Genomic DNA, 22,033 nt, shown 5'->3' with positions numbered 1-22,033 from the left:
CGGAAGAGGCAAAGGACAGATTCTCCCCTAGAGTTTTCAGAGGGAGCACAGCCCTGCCAATACCTGGATTTCAGACTTCTTTCTGATCTCCAAAGCTGTGAGAGGACACATTTCTGTTGTTCTAAGCCACCCAGTTTATGGTAATTTGTTACAGCAGCTACAGGAAACTGATTCAGTGGTTAATTCAGATGAGGGGAGCAAATAATAGGGTAAAGCCTGAGATAGCTGTCAGGTTTTGCTTTGGGTGACTGGGGTAGAAGATGGTATCCTTCACCTAGACTGGAAACAGAAAAGCAGGTCTTAAGGAAGTTGGTGAATTCAGTTTTGGACATTCAGACTGCTAGAACAATCTTCAATAGGGTCTCTTCCACTCCTACACGTTTTGCAGAGTATTCTAAGAATGCAAGGCCCTGACTGGTCTTTACCTGAGTCATTTTTCAGGCTTGTTTTTGCCCTGAGTAACCTTGAGGGACTCTTTTCCAGGACAAGGAGCAGGCTTGCTCACCGCTTGCAATAAAACAGCAGGTTCCTCAAGCTCAGTGTCCCCTTCCTGTAGCGCAATCCGCTGTGTGTGCAAGCCTCCATCTGGCCCTCCGTTTCACCCTGTGGGACTTGGGGCGCCCGGGGCAACTGACGTCAACTTGCTGATGATTATGCTGCTTGCTGTGCTGTGAGGAATAAGAACTTCTGTCTCTGAACCAAGAGCCTTACTTCTTTTGCCTGCATCCATGAAACAGTAATAGACTAATTTACTGGCTTGAAAGTAGGGTAAAACCAACCTCAACCGGAGCCCGAGTTGAGGGTCTGTGAGTCTTCCTGGAAACATCAATTGGGGTCTGCATCTCACCAAAGACACTTGCGCTACAGATAACAGATTTGGAAATCATTAGCTGAGAAGTCTTGGCCAAAGCTATAAATTTGAATCATGCCACCCAGGAAAATTGTATGAGGTAAGAGGTGAAGGGATGAGAACAGAAGGAAAGGAAAGAAACCTGAAGAACACTGACGTTTATGGGACAAGGAGAAGGAAAATTTAAAAAGTAGACAAAAATGATGCAAATATCTTCCTACTTACTCAGCCTCTGTATCTTAGTAAATGTTTACTTATCTTTGACTCCTTCCTCTGCATTCTTCTGCATCTACTCCGTTGTCAATTTCAGTTAGTTTTTTTTTTTTTTTTTTTTTTTCTGGCCGTGCTGTGTGGCATGTGGGATCTTAGTTCCCCGACCAGGGATCAAACCCGTGCCCCCTGCAGTGGAAGCACAGAGTCTTAACCACTGGATGGCCAGGGAAGTCCCAATTCCAGTTAACCTTTGAATCACACTTTGTCCCACACCCATCCATTTTTTTCCCATTCCTAGCTGACGTTCTAGTTTAGACTCCACATCTACTGCACACATTCTTTGCAATAACCTCCTAATTGGTCTCTACGCTTTCTGTTATACCCACGACAATCCATCCTACACAGTGCTGCCAGATTAATTTTCTTAAAATATCACTTGGATTGACTCACTCTCACTGGTTAGAAACCATCCATAGTTCCCCAGGATGTCTGAGATTCCTGTTTTCTCTACCCATTGTTCTGGGATACTCATCACAGGAACAGGAATTGGTGTCATAAGGAATAAAATTTAATTGTAGAGAGAAGAAGCAAAAGGATGGAGGGAAAAAAATGAAAAGGACACAGGTGAGGAGAAATCATCTTTGTGGGGTATTGGATGTCTTGTTCAGGGGTAAGTGAGGTATGACCTGTGGGCCAAATCCAGCCTGCCACCTGTTATTATAATAAAATTTTATTAGAACACAGCCACATCCATCATTTACACATTGTCTATGGCTGCTTTTGTGCAACAACTGCAGAGTTGAGTAGTTGTGACAAAGACTATCTGGCCTTTTATAGAAAAAGTTTGCCAACCCCTAGTCTAGTTACAGCTGCAATATGTGAGAGGTTTTAGACCTCAAGGAATGTAGAAAGGGATATTTTAAGAAGTGATGCTAAGGATTACCAATTGGATGAATCTCTGTGGACAGTCTTTAAAAGATTCCAGTAAAAATTTGAATGACTTTTAACACTGGATTTTCTCTTTGAATGTCTTCTCAGAGACTGAGCCACAAGACAATCCCAATTAAATCCCCTTTGTGTACTGATTACTTGGAATCTTTGTTTACACTGTTAACCTCTCTCCTGAAATTTCTCCCCACATTTCCAGGTCTTCTTTATTCCTTTAAATTCCTTCCTTCAAATTCCAACTCAAGTTCTGTCTCCTTTGATAAGCTTTCTCTGTCCTTCACTGAACACAGTAAATTTACCTCACATGCCAATAGCTGCCTTTGGTTAATGCTCCCCCCAATTCAACCCTTACAGTATACGTCTGTGTATTTTTGGTTAATCTTTTCATGGTTGGGCTATCTCCATATTAAATCAATAGCTTATTGAAGTCAAGGACTGTGTCTCATATATCATTCTATCCCTCACAACTTCTGGAAAAGGGACTTGAATAAAGTTGTTTGATAAATTTGCTTATAAATAGTGAAATCATGAGAAATACCAGAAAACAGATTTTCCAACTTCCAAGTCCTACAGAAATGCTGTGCGCAAATATTTTCACACATTAATGTCTGGGTCATTTTAAAAGTTTTAACTGGATTTATTATGTAAAATCCCAAACCTTGTAAAGAGAATGTGAGGGTGACTGGGCTACGAGCGTCACCTCACTGATTCCTAGGCTTGATCTGGTGTTCCTTTGCTTCTTAACCCCTACCTAAGCATCGCCTCCTGAAGCCACCTGCTCAACGAGGGGGGTTTTCTCAGACAGGAGGACGGTTCCATGGTCACATGTGTAGCAGCCTTCTATTACAACAATCTATTATCATGGTGAGTGTGGTCTAATGTTCTAATTTTCTGTGTTAGGGCACACATCTCCTATAGTTGTTCCATATATTTTTTAAATTTAAAAACCTTTCTTATTGAAGTAAAACATAATGTATAAAAATGCACATATCATAAATGTACAGCTCAGTGACTATCACACTGAACACCCTGTGTAACCAGCTCCCAGATCAAGAAATAGAACATTATCCATCCCAAAAAGACAGTCTCTTCAGCAAGTGGTGTTGGGAAAGTTGGACAGCTGCATGTGAATCAATGAAGTTAGAACACACCCTCTCAGCATACACAAAAATAAACTCAAAATGGCTTAAAGACTTAAACATAAGGCAGGACACCATAAATCTCCTAGAAGAGAAGAGGCAAAACATTCTCTGATATAAATCGTACCGAAGTTTTCTTAGGTCTCCCAAGGCAATAGAAATAAAAATGAAAATAAACAGATGGGACCTAATCAAACTTACAAGCTTTTGCACAGCAAAGGAAATCATAAACAGAACAAAAAGACAACCTACAGAATGGGAGAAAATATTTGCAAACAATGCGACCGACAAGGGCTTAATTTCCAAAATATACAAACAGCCCATACAACTCAACAACAAAAAAACAAACAACCCAATCAAGAAATGGGCAGAAGACCTAAAACAGACATTTCTCCACAGAAGGCATACAGATGGCCAACAGGCACATGAAAAGATGCTCAACATCCCTAATTATTAGAGAAATGCAAATCAAAACTACAATGAGGTACCACTTCACACCAGTCAGAATGGCTATCATTTAAAAGTCTACAAATAAATGCTGGAGAGGGTGTGGAGAAAAGCAAACCCTCCTACACTGTTGGTGGAAATGTAAGTTGGTGCAGCCACGGTGGAAAACAGTATGGAGGTTCCTCAGAAAATTAAAAATAGAGTTGCCATATGATCCAGCAATCCCACACCTCAGCATATATCTGGACAAAACTATAATTCAAAAAGATACATGCACCGCTATGTTCATAGCAGCACTATTTACAATAGCCAAAACATGGAAACAACCTAAATGTCCATCGAGAGATGAATGGATACAAAAGATGTGGTACATATATACAATGGAATACTACTCAGCCATAAAAAAGAATGAAATAATTCTACTTGCAGAAACATGGATGCAACTAGAGATTATCATACTGAGTGAAGTCAGAGAAAGACAAATACCATACGATATCACTTATATGTGGAATCTAAAATATGACACAAATGAACCTATCTACAAAATAGAAACAGAATCACAGACACAGAGAACAGACTGGTGGTTGCCAAGGGTGGGGAGGTTAGGGGAGGGATGGAGTGGGCGGTTGGGGTCAGCAGATGTGAGCTTTTATATATGGAATGGATACACAAGGTTACACTGTAGAGCACAGAGAACTATATTCAGTTTCCTATGATAAACCATAATGGAAAAGAATATTAAAAAAAGAATGTGTGTGTATATATATATATATGTATGTATAACTGAATCACTTTGCTGTAGAGCAGAAATTAACACAGCATTGTAATCAACTACACTTCAAAAAAAGAAAGAAAGAAAAAAAAAGAACATGATCCTTCCCAAGAAATCTACAGCATGCTCTCTTTCAGTTGTTCCCCCAACTCCTCTGCAAGGGGACTGCTGTACTGACTTGTAACAGCCTTGACTGCTTTTGCCAGGTTTTGTACTTTATATAAATGGAATCATACTGGATGCACTTTGGTAGCTGGCTTCTTTTGTCTGTGATTCATCCATAGTGTTGTGTGCATGTGGTAGGCTGTTCCTTCCCGTTGCTTTGCAATGAATAAATCAATTGGGGTATATTTATACAATGGAATTCTACCCATTTCATTATCATTAACAATATTTTACACTGGAAATCTCAAGAGCTCAGCTGTTGAAAGTGAAGTCCAGAGCTGCAATGAACACAGTGTTATTGTGTGTGTCAAGACTCTTGAATCTTAAAATTCACAAAAGCTTAATGGCCTCAGTGTCTTGCATAAGGATAATATTATAGGCACTAGATCAGCTTCTGAGCCAGGAAAACTTGCTTTGCTTCCTATCTGTTATTAGCTTTGTGACAAAATAATAGTCTCTTAAATTCCATTGTTAAGCATCATTGCTGATCTTAGAACTGTATTCATATGGCAACATTTTTTCAAAATAAAAACAGAGCAAACAAAAACGTCAGCATTTACATTAAAGTAACTTGATTTATTACCTCTGAAATTTTTCTTCTCTTCATGCTTTACACAGCTGTGATAACATGTTACTTTTAATGCCAAAAAGTGTACTACATTTAGTTTACTTTGATATGTGTTCAGTCCCCCTCCACCAAAACACACACACCCCTCACTCTCACTGACTGCAGGGTTTTAGCTACAGCACCACTAGGTAGGTTAAACTTCATTGTGGCAGTCTTCTGTTGATACTGCAGGAATTAATACTTTTGGAAGAAATCCAAAACCCATATTATAGGAAAATTCACGATGTTACGGTACCCCTTCATAACAGTGCATGCATAAAAAGTACATTTTTAAAAACTCAGGGATACTGAGGTATAATTTACATTAGTCTACAGCTGTATAAGTTCCAACCAGCACCACAATCAAGATACAGAGCAGCCCATCATCCCCAAAAGTTCTTTCATGCCCCTTTGTACTCAACTCCTACACCTAGCTCTACTCCCTGGCACTCACTGATCTCATAAAAATATATAAAACGCTTATCTTCCCCTCTTTTGTCAGACACAGATAAGCAGAGTAGAGGCTGGCTCCCTGTCACCTCCCCCGTCTTGGCACACAGCCCTTCCCCTGCCCCAGCCACACCGCCTCATCCAGTGCCTTGTCCTCTCCATGCTTACACCCACTCATCTTACCCCGTCGTTCCTTTTACCTAGAACCCTCTTCTCTTTCTTCTGCACCTAGTCAACTCCTACTCATCCTTGAGATCTCAGCTTCAACATCATTTCTTCGGAGAAGTCTTTCCTATCTAGTTTCAATCCCTCTGCATTGCATTGTGCACATGTGAAGCAGTGATTTTACATTTGTTTATGTATTATTTGATTAATGTCTATCTTCCCATTGAACTGTGAGTTCATGAGGGCAGGGACTGAGTTTTGCTCATGACCGTATGCTGAGCATACAGCACCTTAGTAAATACTCAATAAAGACTAAGTAAATGAGTATACACTTTGAAGCCAGCACTGTTCTAGATGTTCACTTTTGATTCTTTCAAAGGTACAATAAGATCAATATTATTATTTGTTTTACTGATGTGATGACCTTAAATCAAAAATTCTTTGACTTTCTTCCCTCGAAAGGGTGGAGCCTAATTCCCCTCCCACTAAACATAAGCTGACTCAGTGACTCACTTCTAATGAATAGAATACCGCAAAAGTGACAGTGTCATAAAAGGCATTGCACTTTCTCCATGCTCTCTCTGGAGTCACTCCCTCTGGGGGAAGCCAGCTGCCATGTCATTCAGACACATGAGCAGCGCTATGGAGAGGCCCACATAGTGAGGAACTGAGGCCTCCTGCCAACAGCCACGTCAGTGAGTGAAATGGATCCTTCAGCCCCAGTCAGTGAGTCTTCAGATGACTGCAGCCCTGGCCAACATCTTCACTACAACCGTATGAAAGACCCTGAGCCACAGCCACCCACCTAACCTACTCCCAGCTTCCTGACCCACAGAAACTATATGAGAGAGTAAATGTTTGCTGTTTCAAGTTACTAAGTTTGAGGATAATATTGTTGTCACACAACAATAGATAACTGAAAGAACCAAAGAGGGAAGTAAAGTACAGCAACTTTAAGTAATTTGTTTAAGGTGATGTAACTATTAAGTGGCAGATCCAGGATCCAAACACAGGTGGTGGGGCTCTAAAGCCCCTGATGTCTGTACAACACCATGCTGCCTCCTAAAGATGCTTAGTGTGGCAAATGCAAAATCGTTTGACTGTGCTGTTATAAAATCTTTGCAGATTGGTTCATGTTACAGTTTCAGGAGGTTGCTTTCTGGATTTCCAAAGAAGCTGCTGACTGGAAGAATTTCTGAGAGAATGCTGGGTAAAAAGGCAATTCTAATGAAGAAGTGTACTGTACTATTTAAAGAATTTCTGTGAAGACATTTTGTTGGAAGAGTAGATTGAAGCAAGTTTGTTATAAAGCAGAAAAGAGATAAAAAAGTAACTTTTTAGAGATAAAAAACTTTTTTCTTTAGCTCATTATTATAGTATTATAAAAGAGTTTTCAGAGTGTGAATAGATTATACTAGATTGCAATTTAAAATATATTCAGTATATTTTTGTGTTCAATATTATGTATTATACATCTTTAATATATGTATATATTCAAATATTTATATTTAATATTTATGAAGGAATTACTGAAACATTATTTCTCTGAGATTTCTTAGTTACTATTCCAAAGGCCAAAATCTTGGAGTAGGCAAAGATTTCTTCAACAGGACACAAAATGAACCAATCTTAAAAACACAACCTTAATTAGCTATTGTAAGCTATTTACATGCCTGGTGCCCAGAAGTCTTCCAGTCTATGCTGATAAGACCTAATATCTTCATCCCATCACCCTGGAATGACTCAATTCCCTTTCTCCTTCTGTTCCTTCCATTTTCCTAATCAAATTAATAAAACAGTCCTTTCATCTAGTCACTCAACTAAGCATTATCATTAGTTCCCTCCTCAGGAATATTAGACTCCTTGAGCTAATTTAAGTAGGGGAGTATCCTGGCACCCAAAAGCAGGAATATTGCTGGGCCTTGGCAAGCTCTAACTGGAGAGCTCCCTCTCCATCTCTTGGCTATGATTCCAACTTCATGTCTGTGGAGTAGGTTTAATGCAAGAATCTCTATTCAGTGGCAAAGAACATGGAACACTTTGGTTCTCCAAATAACTTTGCTTTTTTAGAGTCTCAGTTTACCCCGGAAGTAGAAAAAATCTAATAATGTCAAGTAAGAGCACTTGGGTCTCTCTGGATAAATTAACCCATTCCAGTGACTGCTTTTAGAGCTGATTACTAAAATCTCAATCTCCTGTCCAGTTCACATACCTTCTTTCCAAGGACAGTTTAGCTGTTTGTGATGTGGAGCCATTGGCCTTTCCATTTCTCTTTGTGGGCCTGCTTCTTTGTTCATGGGATGAGTGGATCCTGGGGAGAGAGTTCAGCCATGTGAGCATGCAAGCACTGGCACACTGGTGGTAACGATAAGGATACCAGGCAGCTTCAATTGGTCTTTGTTGTTACTTTACCTGACACTGGCAATAAAAAGCTGGCAATGTCTGTAGTAGGGAACAAGTTTTAGGAGATCCAATAAATAACTCCCCTCTCATTGGGAGGCATATATGGGAGTCAGGCTGAAGGAGGCAGAAACACCACAGTAACTCCCTAGGATGCCTATACTGGACCCTAGGGCCTAGAGTGCTAAATGGAACAGGCAGGTGAATGCTCCACCTTTGAATCAGACAGATGGACCCAAGCATGGTTAACAGTGCTGATTCCTGTTCCGGGCCTGTGGGGAGATGCTGACCCTGCTTCCTTTCTCTTAACCAAGAGAAAGAAAGGGAGTGCTGAGCCAGGCACACGCAGTTCCTCCACCCAAACTCACCAATCAGGTAAGTCCCTTTGCCTCCCTGGAGGGGTAGTGAGTGAGACAAGAAGCCAAGAGAAATCTCAACCAAGGTCAAAAACAATCCAAATGTACAGATATGAATAGGAATATATTTTTATTTGATTTTATAAGCAGCATAATGAAAAATATGGAAGGATATCTGGTAGGTGACTCATAGGATTATGAGTCACCTCATAGATTATGAGGATTACCTGGTTTGGGGGGAAGCATCTGGGGGACAATGTGAAAGAAGTGGGGAAGAGAGTAGGGAGATAAGCAAAACAGGAAAAGAAAACTAATCACTAAATATAGTATGTATGTAGATGGTCAACAAGCACATGAAAAGATGCTCAACATGGCTAATTATTAGAGAAATGAAAATCAAAACTACTGCCTCACACTGGTCAGAATGGCCATCATTAAAAAGTCTACAAATAAGAAATGCTAGAGAGGGTGTGGAGAAAAGGGAACCCTCCTACACTGTTGGTGGGAATGTAAGTTGGTACAGCCACTATGGAAAACAGTATGGAGGGTCCTCAGAAAACTAAAAATAGAGCTGCCATATGATCCAGCAATCCCACAACTCAGCATATATCTGGACAAAACTATAATTCAAAAAGATATAGACCCTTGTGTTCATAGCAGCACAATTCACAATAGCCAAGACATGGAAACAACCCAAATGTCCATCGACAGATGAATGGATAAAGAAGATGTGGTACATGTATACAATGGAATACTATGCAGCCATGAAAAAGAATGAAATAATTCTACTTGCAGAAATATGGAATGCAACTAGAGACTATCATACTGAGTGAAGTCAGTCAGAAAGAGAAAGACAAACACCATATGATATCACTTATATGTGGAATCTAAAATATGACACAAATGAACTTATCTATAAAATAGAAACAGACTCACAGACATAAAGACCAGACCCATGGTTGCCAAGGGGGAGGCAGGTGGGGGAGGGACAGAGTGGGAGTTCGGGGTTAGCAGACTATTATAAATAGAATGGATAAACAACAAGGTCATACTGTATAGCACAGGGAACTATATTCAATATCCTGTGATAAACCATAATGGAAAAGAATATAAAAAAAGAATGTATATATATGTATAACTGAATCACTTGGCTGTACAGCAGAAATTAACATAACATTGTAAATCAACTATACTCCAATAAAAAAATAGTATGTACGGTGTGATCACATTAATATATATTATTACATTAAGGAGTGATATTCAAAATACTTCAACCTCTGTGGCATGGTTAATACTTCACCAATTAAAGTGGACACCATAGAACTGGGGCAAGATCCCACCAAACTCCCCTGCTGAACCAGATATTAACCTGAATCCAAGGGCGCCTAGGATAGGGATTAGGAGACCAGGGTGGTAGGATGGGATTCGGGGGAGAGGGTAGTAGACTTGGGAGGCTGAAGACAGTAGCTATTTACCAAACCAATTCAGAAGAATGTCAGTTTTGACAACATGTGTAGCTCTATCAGTGCTTTCCAGTTGATAATATACTTACTTGTAAGTTAAGATCAAATTCTTAAAATATAACAGGAAAGTTTTCTTCCTGTGGTATGTTATCTAATTCAGCTGGCAATAGGCACAATTCACATGAAGCAAACCTGTAAACAAACCCTGGGTACTGAAGGATCCACTTCAAAGGCTCACTCAGGGGACTACCCTGGTGGTCCAGTGGTTAAGACTCCGCGCTCCCAATGCAGGGGGCCTGGGTTTGATCCCTGGTCAGGGAACTAGATTCTGCATGCATGCCGCAACTAAGAGTCTGCATGCCGCAACTAAGGAGTCTGCATGCCACAACTAAGAAGTCCACATGCCACAACTAAAGATCCTGAATGCTGTAATGAAGATCCCATGTGCTGCAACTAAGACCTGGAGCAGCCAAAATAATAAATATTAAAAAAAAAAAAAAGGCTCACTCAAATGATGAAAGCTGATGCTTGGCTGTTGGCTGGAAACTTCACCAAAGCTGTGGATTAGGGCCTTGGCTCTTCTCAGGCTGCTTGAGCTTCCTTACAGCATTGGTGGTTGGGTTCTAAGAGCAAGAGTTTCAAGAGAACCAGGAAGTTGCCTTTTATAATCTAAGAAGTCATACACAGTGTCACTCATTATAGTCTCCTGAGCAGGGCAGTCACAAGGCCTCATCCAGGTTTAAGAAGAGGAGACTTAGATTCCACCATTCCATCAGAGGAGTGTCAAGGTCATACTTAGAGAATATGGCAAGGGACATATGGGAGAAAATACAATCTGCCACAGTGAATTTCTACTATATCTGTGATATCTGTGGTCCATGCTGGCATGAGTCCCAAAGGTTTCTGCTGTTTTTCCATGTAGGGAACAGGTTATCAAGTATAACTGAAGAACTGGAGGAAGGAGGGAAAAGTTTAAAATTTATGGGTGGGACGTCCCTGGTAGTCCAGTGGTTAAGGCTCCACGCTCCCAATGCAGGGGGCCTGGGTTCGATCCCTGGTCAGGGAACTAGATCCCACTTGCTGCAACTAAGAGGCTGCACGCCGCAAATAAAAGATTTCCGCCTGCTGCAATTAAAAGATCCTGCATACCGCAACTAAAGATCCTGCACGTGTCAACGAAGATCCTGTGTGCCGTAACTAAGACCCAGTGCAGCCAAATAAATAAATAAATATTTTTAAAAAATTTATGGCAACCAAAGGAAGAAATAAAGCTTATTTATTAAGCTCCTACTTAATAATGTGGCAGACATTGTGCGAGGCACTTCTCATCAGATATCTTTACTCATCTTCACCACAGTTATATGAGGTAGGTTCTGTTATTACTACTTCATAGATGAGGACATTAAGGTAGAACAGGTATTTAGCAACTTGTCCAAAGTTACACAAATAGTAACTGGTACAGCCAGGATGGCAATACTGGTCTGCTTGACTTCAAATACTACGTTCTTTCTACTATACTGTGCCTCAGTTTAGAACAGAAATACAATCTTCAAACTGTCCCAATTTTGTCTTCACTACATAGTTAATTTCGTTTCTTCTGATACATATATAAGAGATCTCCTTTTTCACTTCTCAAAAGGGTTAGAGTAAAATATTGCAAATAAGAGAAATATATAAATGGACTTTTTTCCCCCCTAAATAACCAACAAAGTCTTCTCAAAGAGCACATTAGATAACTTCCTTATCAAGTTATGCCCAAGTTTATCACTTGATAATAATCTTGTAGGCATTACCATCTGGGGGATTGTATACAAAACCCTAACTAATTATTAAGACTAATTATATTGCGAGTTAATGTAAATTTTAAGACATACAGTACAAATTAGAAGAGTTCATTATGGGAGTTTATTAAGTACAAAATGATGTGTAAATTGTGACAGAAACACAAGTGAAGCCCCAGGAAGTTTTGCACAAATGTACTTTTGAAATATGTATTAAGGCTAAATATACCATGGGGTCCCTTTTTTAAAGAAGATGGACATTTCTGTTGCCACAGCAGGGATTTCCCCATAGTGGGGGACAGATAATGGAAACCTCCCTGAGTAGTTCAAGGAGCACAGCCAATTACTAACTAGGTGTGTTTAATCTGGGCACAAGAACCTTGGTTGCTATAATCAGGGAGGTTTTCACCCAGATCTTATTTATAATAAGACCTGGCATTGGTGACTGGTGATTTTACTTGGGGCTAAATATCAATACAAACATCCAAAGGAGTTGTTGTAAATGACAGAGACTGCAAGAACTATGCATATTTACCATATTGTTAACCTAAGCATAAATGCGATTCAACCATAATACAGCATGTCTACATAAGGCTACAGGGAGGCTTTTGGCACAGACTTGGGAATGAAATTTCTACTGAGAGCTACTCTTTAAAATGAACAAATGATTGTTTAGAACAGGGACATGCTAAGTCACCTGAAGGAAACAGAATGGCTTCCAGGCTGGTAGGACTCTGCAGTGATTTAGTATTTTAAGAAAAAACTGGGTTCATTGGCGCTTAGGTGGTGTTGGAAACAAACAAAAATGGAGTCACTGAGGCAAATGTTGGTTGGATCTATGTGATCACCGCTCAGGAGAAGGGAGCCTTAGTCAGTCTTTCCATTGGTCCATTCCTATTCATTCATTCACTCATTCATTCATTCACCAAGTGCCTACTTGGCCAGGCACTATCCCACATGCTGGAAATATGGAAGTGAAAAAGTCAAAGTCCTCATGGAGTTTACATTCTTGCGGGGAAAGCAGTCAATACAAAAAATAAACACACATACTAATAACATCAGATATGTGATTCAAAAAGAGCTTAACAAGGTAGGAAGATAGAGAACAAGGGAGGTCATGGGGAAGGAATATGGTATTATTTTAGATTGAAAGGTCAAGGAAGTTATCTCTAAGGAGGTGACATTAAAGCAGAAATACCTGAATAAAGTGAGGAAGTGAGCCATATGAAGATCAGAGGGGAAGACTTTTATGCAGACAGGACAGCAAATGGAAAACTCAGAGGCTGGAATGAACTTGTGCGTTCAAGGGACAGAAAGAAGGCCAGTTTGGGTACTCATTAGTGCTGTTTGCCAAATGTTCTGGTTCTCTCTCATTCCAGGCACAAGGTAGAATTGCACTACCTGGTTCTTCTGTGGATGGGTAGGACCATGTGACAAATTCTGGACAGTGAGTCATGAGCAGAAATGACACGTGCCAGTTCTGAACAGAGCCAATGCAAGACCCTCTAGATCTCTTTTTTCTCTCTCTCTGGCTTGATGATTGGTAACACTCAAGACAGTGACTGCTCCACCAGCCTTGAATTAGGAGTGAGGAAGAAAACAGTGTGGGATCAGAAGCCCGAAAAGCCTGACACTTAATAGGCATGAATGTTAGCAAGAAATCAATTTGTACTGTGTCAAGGCTCTTGAGATCTGGAGTTATTTGTTACCTCAGTATGGCATAACTTGTCCTGACTGATAGTGTAACTGGTGGGGAGAAAGCTAGAGGGAGAGTATCAGATGAGATTTTAGGGATAAGCAGGGGAACAGATCATGTACAGCCCTGTAGACTATGATAAATTTGGATTTCATTGTGTGAAGGAAAAACCTTTGGAAGACTTTGAGCAGAGGAATGACATGACAGGATTTGCATTTTTAAAAGAATCATTCAATCATGTAGGGGAAGTCCTTGTTCATGGTAAATACTTACTGAGGTATTTAGGGATACAACTTGCTTTCAAATGGTTCAGTAAAGTGTGTGTGTGTGTGTGTGTGTGTGCGCGCGTGTGCGCGCGCACGTGCGCACATACACGCATGCACAAAGGGTAAAATGGTAATTGATGAGTCTAGATGAAGGATTTGTGGGCGTTTGTTGTGCTTTTTTTTCAACTTTTTTGTGGAGTTAAAACATTTGAAATACGAAGTTGGGGGGAAATCACTCTAGGATAAAGTACAAGGTGAGACAGAGGCGAAGAGGACCATTAGGAGGCTGCTGCAGGTAAGAGATGAAGTGACTTGGGCTGGAAAGGCAATTGTGAGAAGTGGGTGGATTTGAAATCCACTTTATTTGTGGGGCCAGCAGGATTTGCTGATTGGCTGTGGGATGTGAAGGAAAGACTGGAGACAAGATGTCTCTCAGGTTTTTGTCTTGAATGAGTGGGAGATTGGTGATACCATTAACTAAGATGGGACAGCAAGGGAAAGGCCAGGTTTAGGGGATAGGAAATAGAGATCCTGTTTTGGACATGTTAAGGGTAAGCATCCACATGGAGACTGGGTTGGGAGTTGGATAAATGAGTTGGGAGTTGAGAGAAGAGGTCGGCTGGAAATACAAAATTTGGAATCATCAGCAGGTAGTGGCACCCAAGTTACAGACGTGGATAGAATCCCACAGGAAGCAAGTGTAGGTGTAGAAGGCCAGGACCGAGCACTGGGGAACTGGAGCGTAACTGGCTGGAAGGAGTTAATTTGATTTCTCTTGTTCTGATTCCATGCTTACTGAGCAACCACCTGATTACTACTTCCCACAGGAAGTAATAATACAGGTCCATACATAGAGGAAAGACTGGTCAGATGGACTTGGAATATTCTAGTTCCTGGGACAGTTCTTATTGTAAATAAATTGATCACACTCACAAGTTTGGTTTGACTCAGACCCTGAGACAGAGCCATTCTCAACGTGCTGACAAAATCTGATGGTGAGTCTGCATAAGAGGAAGCCAGACCCAGGACTGAAAATTCCATGAGGAAATGAATGCCACACTGCTTGCTGGCACTTCCTTGGCTCATAGTAGCCTGCTAAGGGAGAATGTTTCCAGAATTGTTGAGAAAACCCCTAGCCAATTATAGTTAAGAGAATATTCCCTCTTTTGACTGTATCCTTCCATTGTAAAAGTACTGATCCATCACTGTGTATCTCACATCATTTTTCTTCCATTCTGATCTTGTGTTTCCTTAGGCCAGGATCCTTATTACTTTATTACTATTTGGGGGTGCATTCTATGTGTTTGCTCTAAATCTATTTTTTAAAATTTTATCTCATTTGAATAAGTAGTATTCAAATGGTTCAAAAATCAAAATGCCATAAGGTATACACTGAGAAATCACCTTTTCACCTCTTCCCTATGCATGTTTCCCCCCCAGTCACTGCCCCTATCCCATTTAGTTTGTGGATCCATCTAGAGTTTAGGTTGTTACCAATCTCTTGCTGTTTACAAAACTGCAAAGTATATATATATATATATATATATATATATATATATATATATATATATCCCCCTCCAACTGTAGTTTTTGTTTTCTCTGCTGTGCTGTGATGATAAGAAAAACATATTCTATTCCTTTTGGGAGGAGATGAGTAATTTCTGATAAAAGTTCAGGCTCGGGACTTCCCTGATGACACAGTGGTTAAGAATCACCTGCCAATTCAGGAGACATGGGTTCGAGCCCTGGTCCGGGAAGATCCCACATGCATCCCACGGGCAGAGCAACTAAGCCCGTGCGCCACAACTACTGAGCCTGCGCTCTAGAGCCCGCGAGCCACAACTACTGAGCCTGCGTGCCACAACTACTGAAGCCCGTGTGCCTAGAGCCCGTGCTCCGCAACAAGAGAAGCCACCGCAATGAGAAGCCAGCGCACCGCAACAAAGAGTAGTTCCTGCTCACCGCAACTAGAGAAAGCCCGCGCACAGCAACGAAGACCCAATGCAGCCAAAAATAAATAAATAAATAAGTAAATTTATTTTAAAAAAAAGTTCAGGCTCAAATTGCATTCCTCTTCCCCGTCCCTTTTAGTCTAAAACGTGCATACCCTAACATTTCCAGTGTAACATGGTCAAACAGCTCCCTGGCTAAAGCAGTTCAGAGATTTTCAACTATTCAATGCCTATTGTTTTGGGAATAAAAATGGCTTGTGCTGGCCCAGTGAGAAAAAAATAAGGAGTTCATAAAAGTTATTGGGGAAAATGTGTTTGTGGGAGGTGGACTGACATGTAACTTCAGAAAACAATAATAAAAACCTCAGCTGAGAAGTTGTCCTCTTTTCTCTCCCATGGTGTTGCAGATTGTTTTCCAAAGATAGCTGCCTCAATATATCTCATCCCACATGCTCTTCTTATAATGTGTCATTGACACTTTCCATTGAGTGGTGGGGCCTATGTTCCCTCCCCTTGAACTTCAGCTGACCTGCATGACTGCCTCACCCAACAGAATACAGGGAAGGTTGTCCAGCTAAATCCAGGCAACTCTCAGAACCATGAGAGGTAATAATACAGTGATTCCAATCAAGTAAATTTTGAGGTTATTCATTATGCAGAATAAAAACAGGAAAATGGTCTTGACTTTTAATCATTTTTACATTTTCTTTGGTCTTGATTCTTTAATTTTTATTTATATTTTACTTTAATTTCATCTATTTTTTGTTGCAGGTCACCTCAAACCCTTTGTGTAAGTGGGTTTAAGTATAACGTAATTACATTTTTGAAGTGCTCTTTTATCTAACCCAGTAATATAAACTCCCTAGTGTTATTCTGTAAATGACAAGGATGACCCATGAAAGCTTTATCACCATTTTTGAGGATTTTTTTAATTAAAAGAAAAACGATTGCTTTGTGCAGATTTGTTCTACATTTTTTGATTCTTTCCCCCGCAAACAGATCCTTTCCCATGAAAGTTTGATAGAAATAATTAGGACCTCATCCATGAGGACCAGAGTTTCTCAACAGACATTTACTGGCTACTACCGTGTGCCAGATATTAGATGAGGTGCCAAACACAAAAAGACCCACTCCCAGATTACAAAGTGGCTCCTGGGCTAGTGATTATTTATAGTTATAAAATGTCTACTATATGCAAGGCACAGGCATACATGGAAAAGTCTTTGAATGCCTTCAATGATGAAGTATTTAAAACAACAACAACAAAATAAAGCAAAGCTATCAAGTGACCTGACAGGCAATTTAAAAAAGTGAATGGAAAAAATTATACAACAATTTTACAGTACGTTTATGTATCTATGAATTCCGCATAAGAAATAGAGCTAATGCATTCTCTCCATAGTCACAGAAGTGAAATAATGTTATCACATATGACATAAACCTTACAAAAATGAAATTATATTTAATATAAAAGATCATGAGATCTGCATGATGGAATATTACAGTTCTTAAATACATTATTAGTCATCGCTTTTTCAAGTTTAACTGTAATGAAATTTTAATCAGTTTTCCTAAATTTAATCTCGATCCAAGTGGTGTCACTATCTACTACTCATTAACCTTTGAGGAAAGGTGCATGAAGGTAGGAACCATATCTATTTGTTTACCATGGTATATTCAGCATCTGGCACATAGTAGGCACTCAATAAGAATCTGCTGAATTAGTAAACTGGAAACACATAATTAGATCAGATTAAAGATAACAGTTTTATTCAACAAGCACTTCCGAATACTTGGTATGAACATAGCACTGCCTGGGGTGTTATAGAGAACTACTAAAAGTAGAAGACACTGTCCTTATTCACAGCTAGATGCACAGTATTATTTGCATTTATAAACCTTTAAGATAAAATATAAACATTAAAAAATTCATATTAGAAATAAATACAGTCGTCTCTCGGGATCCAAGGGGGATTGGTTCCAGAACATTCCCCCCTTCCCGAGGATACCAAAATCTGTGGGTGCTCAAGTCCCTTATATAAAATGGCACAGTGTTTGCATGTAACCTGTGCACATTGTCTTGTGTACTTTAAATCATCTCTAGATTACTTATAATACCTAATACAATGTAAATGCTATATAAATAGTTGCCAGTGCACCTGGCAAATTAAAGTTTTGCTTTTTGGAACTTTCTGGAATTTTTTTTCCTGAATATATTCAATCCACAGTTGGTTGAATCCACAGATGGAGAACCCAAGGATTGGAGAGCCAACTGTAATTCTCAAATTATTATTATTATTATTATTATTATTTTTAACATCTTTATTGGAGTATAACTGCTTTACAGTGTTGTGTTAGTTTCTGCTGTATAACAAAGTGAATCAGCTATATGCATATGTATATCCCCATATCCCCTCCCTCTTGCATTACTACTGAACTCTGGCTATGCACCAAATACAAGAATACTCAGCAAATACATGAATTACTTTTGCAAGCTCTTAGAGGACAGGAGAAAATGATAGTATGAATTTCATATCCTTTCTGGAATTAAGTTTCAACTAAAGAAATGAAAATAAGTTTACAATGCACAAAGCCGTATTTATGGTGACATACTCATTGGTGTATGAATGGGGAAAAAAATCTATCCACGCTCTAAACAAGGGGCCACAAAAAAATAAAAACTAATTTTACTCACACACTGTTTGAGAAAAAGAAAATGAGCCTTTTACTCATTGCTATAGAAATTATGAGTAGGGAAAATAAATCATTTTAAATAAAGCAAATAATGTTTTATATTATAAACAATTAAAGTAGGATGGCATTTGAAGACCACATCCAAATCTGAGATTAAATTACTCTATTAACTAGATACAGAAAGGCAAGGGAGAAGGGATGAAGAGTGAAAACAGATACAGAAAAGTAAAAAGGAGCTATAAGGAAATATCTTCCCCCAAACGCACAGACTAACACACAGCAGAGACACAGGGATACTGAGGGGGAAAAAAGATACACTTACTCAGATCTTGGCTTCACCCATCCAGAAGGATTCCTCCTCAGAATTGTGCCATAATGTAGTCTCTAATATTTGTGTCTGAATGTGTGCTGGCATGTGTACTTCTAAAGACTTTTCAAGTTATGCTGTTTTCCTAACTAGACTGACTTAACTTGAAAATCAGTGGTCACATGCCTGCCTTGCTTTACGGCTTGAGCTGGATTAAAATTTTGGTTAATAAAAAGCTTCCAATTTTATAGTTCCTCTTCTGAATCTTGATCATAAATTTCCTGAGGTTGTCTCTTAATATTGATTACCAAGTCAATGGTTAAAATGTTTGTCAAACACTGAAGAACTGAAGTTAGTAACTGGTATTTACCAGCAACTGATTCCAAACCTGTCTGGTCGCTTATCATGGGTTGATTGGTTTGCAGTGCATGGAGAGCTCTTATATATATTTGTGGAAAGCTGTAATTTCCTTTCTTAGACTTATACAAGATTTTGGGAATGCCTAAAAGTGCATTAGCTATTATCATACTAACCATGGTTTCTTCTGACTGCCGGCATTTTTTGGCATAGTTGAGAAGATAGTAATGCAACAAGATCTCAAAATTACCACCCACTGGCAAAACACAACCAGCTGGTACAGATGAGAAACAGTAACTCTGGGAAGTACACATCTCTAGTGACTTATATCTCACTGCTAATATACTCCCCTTTCTAGCATTTTTTGTGACCTGTAAATTTTCATAAGAAATTTCTCTTCTACTATTTTCTGTTGTTGAGTTAGCAGAATTACTCTCAATAAATGGTTCATGGTCATCCGTTATCCTGGCTTTGTTTGGAGAGAAACATCTCAGTGTTGCATCTGTCTGGTATGTATCTGTTAGTGTCACTGTTGGTGTTGAACACAATATATTTGTTTCTAATTCTACACTTGGAACTACCAAATTTGAATATGCTTTTAAATATGTTTGAGTTTTTGCCAGTTCATCTTTGTTCTTTACAACTGTGTCCTGATATGGCCTTTGTATTGAGCCATTAACAATTTCTGGTAAGTCATTACTTTCTCTACTATTCTTATAAATAAGAGGACTTGAAGTACAATTTTGGTCACTGGCTTGTGTCACATAATTTAGATCAAGGTCTTTAAATAACTGCCGAAGCATTTTAAATGCTCCATGTAAAGCATCCTGGTGTTGTTCAACAAGACCCTGCACTGGACCACAAAGAACTATACAGTGTGGTGTAAACGAACATGTGCTAATCAAGCCAAGATGAACATACCTTTTGGATCTAAGAATAAAGGGCTTACAAAATTTCACCACAGCAGTGTTAGAGAGTTCATACTGAGAAGAGGCCTGTGGTAGTACAAAGGGAGCGAGACCAATGACTCTCTGGATAAGAGAAAGTTCTTCAGATGATAAACACTCCACCACGGATATGCCATTCAGTCCTGCACAATAAATTACTAAGTCTGGTTGTTTCACAGTAGATAGGAGCAATTTTACATTCTGCTTCTGTAAATATTTCATTATTGCTTTTGTCCTTTCTGTAATCCAAAATTGAGATGTCCGAAACTGTGCTTCTGAATTTAGAATAAACTCTGATCCAAAAGTTGAAAAAAGAGGCTGAATGGTTTCTATTACTATCACTATTCTTATGTCACCGTCTGCTGGACAGTACACAGAAAAGTCTCTGGGAAGCACAAGCCCAGCTATGATCCTGGAATCGGAAACAGGAAGGCCGGTGACACCAACTTTCAACTCGACAAAACAGTCATCCACTAACTCAAGTACTTCTTCAAACCCACTTTGACAAGCTGTACACTTGAAAAAGTAGTCACACATCAACTGTGATACAAAGTTGTGATTATTTCTTCCCACTCTTCCACAAAAGTATGCTCCTAAGAGCATCTCTAAAGAGCTCCTACACAATGGTCTCTCTTTGGTGGATGAAGAAAAGATGGACAAAAAGTGTCTACTTAAGTAATGGTCCATAACGTAGTCTAATATTTGTGTCTGAAATGTTAGAAGAGCTTGGGAAATAAATTTCCACTGACAACAATTTTTCCAGTGCCTTCCATGGGTTTGAATATTTTCAGAAAAGAAAGAATCCTTTTCCTTGTCTGTGATTGCATAAAGTTCTCTGAGTAAATGGCAAAGAAAGATAATAAATGTTTTAGCACCATCTCCTGTTTTTCTTAGATGACTGGAAACACATGCCACCATCATCCTGTACAAGAAAGAAATAAAGCAACTCAGATTCTCAGAGGGCTGCCTAAATCAAGTTGAAACCATGTTTTTACAGCTACAGGCATAAAACGAGAATACTGTCTCTGTGATATCCTTAGTTTTAGTTTTTTTCCTTTTTTAAGTTACTTTGTTCTACTTCAAGATTCTAGGGGTTGGGTCGAGCAGGAAGGAAAGGAGTGAGAAATGCTCTCGGCAGTTAATGATTCGATGTCTGGGAATGTTCCCTCGGGCAGCGGGCAGCGCTCTAACTCTGAGCGTACACGGGTCTCGTCCAAGGTCAGTTCTTCCAGGAGCGTAACCTCAGGGTCAAGAAGTTCAGGGAGATGGCCTGAGGGCTGGAGTGCGGGACCTGAGTACCTGGTTATAGGATGCTCTAACGGTCTGGAGCGTGACACGCAAGTACCTGGCTATGGGATGCTCTAAGTGTAGCGACTTCAGGAGGCGGCCTCCATCCCGGCTGAGCAGCACCTCGCCAGTGGGCTTGGTACACAGAACCTGCCGCCCTTCGGGCCCCAAGCAGCAGCTCACGACGGTTTCTAGCACTTCCGCCACCTGCAACGCCGCCCTCACAGATCCCGCAGCGGCCATAGCCCTTTAGCTTCCGACGGCTTCGGGTCGCCGCCTGTAGAATCCCAGGACGAGCAGGAGCGGGGCGCAGGCGGAAGCGGAAGAGGCGGGGAGGAGGCCGGAAGCCGCTGCTGCTCGGTTTCTTGGTTGGGCGAGGGTCCGCCTTCCCGCCCGCTCAGCGGGAGAGCCGCGCTGTTCTGCCAGTAGGAGCTAGCGGTCCAAAAGCCCGCGGAGATGGGAAAGAGGTCGGGGCTTCTCGGGAGCTGTCCCCGGACAGGAAACCGAAAGCCCTTCTCCCCCTCCTAGGTGAATTCATTCCTCTCTCTTGGAGGCTTCAGCTGCCACCAGATCCCTCCGTCTCCCAGGAACTCGGCACGAGAGCGGAGGGACTGGGCACCGCGGCTAGAGCTCGGTTTGTTCCCGACCGCCGTCAAAAGTTCACTGGTAACAAAAACCTCTGCCTTGGACTCGTGCATGTCCTGTCCACACTCTGCATCAGCGGTTCTCTTTCGGGATGTAGGACAGATGAGGAGGCCCTGGCCACGGTCA

The 22,033-nt window shown here is 40.3% G+C and overlaps 1 protein-coding gene across 22 annotated transcripts in view; it reads right to left on the bottom strand.

Moving 5' to 3' along the window:
* The window catches only part of BBS10 (Bardet-Biedl syndrome 10), a 180,268-nt gene extending 158,714 nt beyond the window's left edge, over positions 1–21,554 (bottom strand). For 10 of the 22 annotated variants that reach the window (XR_009702508.1, XR_009702516.1, XR_009702506.1 and 7 more), the window contains exons 1-3: positions 21,321–21,554; positions 18,687–20,897; positions 7,969–8,067 (exon numbers count right to left, since the gene is read on the bottom strand). Coding sequence is in view for 9 of the 22 variants with exons in the window: in XM_061204940.1 (XP_061060923.1) it covers positions 18,917–20,897; positions 21,321–21,505 (2,166 nt within the window). In the remaining 13 variants the exon portion in view is untranslated. Of the gene's footprint in view, positions 1–685; positions 721–7,968; positions 8,068–10,482; positions 10,527–18,536; positions 20,898–21,320 lie in introns of those variants that run through there. The other 12 variants (XM_061204941.1, XM_061204945.1, XM_061204943.1 and 9 more) reach the window with 6 other exon arrangements.
* Between the last annotated feature and the right edge of the window lie 479 nt (positions 21,555–22,033).

Source organism: Eubalaena glacialis, chromosome 11 (assembly GCF_028564815.1).
Source record: "Eubalaena glacialis isolate mEubGla1 chromosome 11, mEubGla1.1.hap2.+ XY, whole genome shotgun sequence".
Lineage (NCBI taxonomy): Eukaryota > Metazoa > Chordata > Mammalia > Artiodactyla > Balaenidae > Eubalaena > Eubalaena glacialis.
The sequence above is the reverse complement of the archived record's forward strand: the minus strand, read 5'-3'. Positions and strand labels throughout refer to the sequence as shown.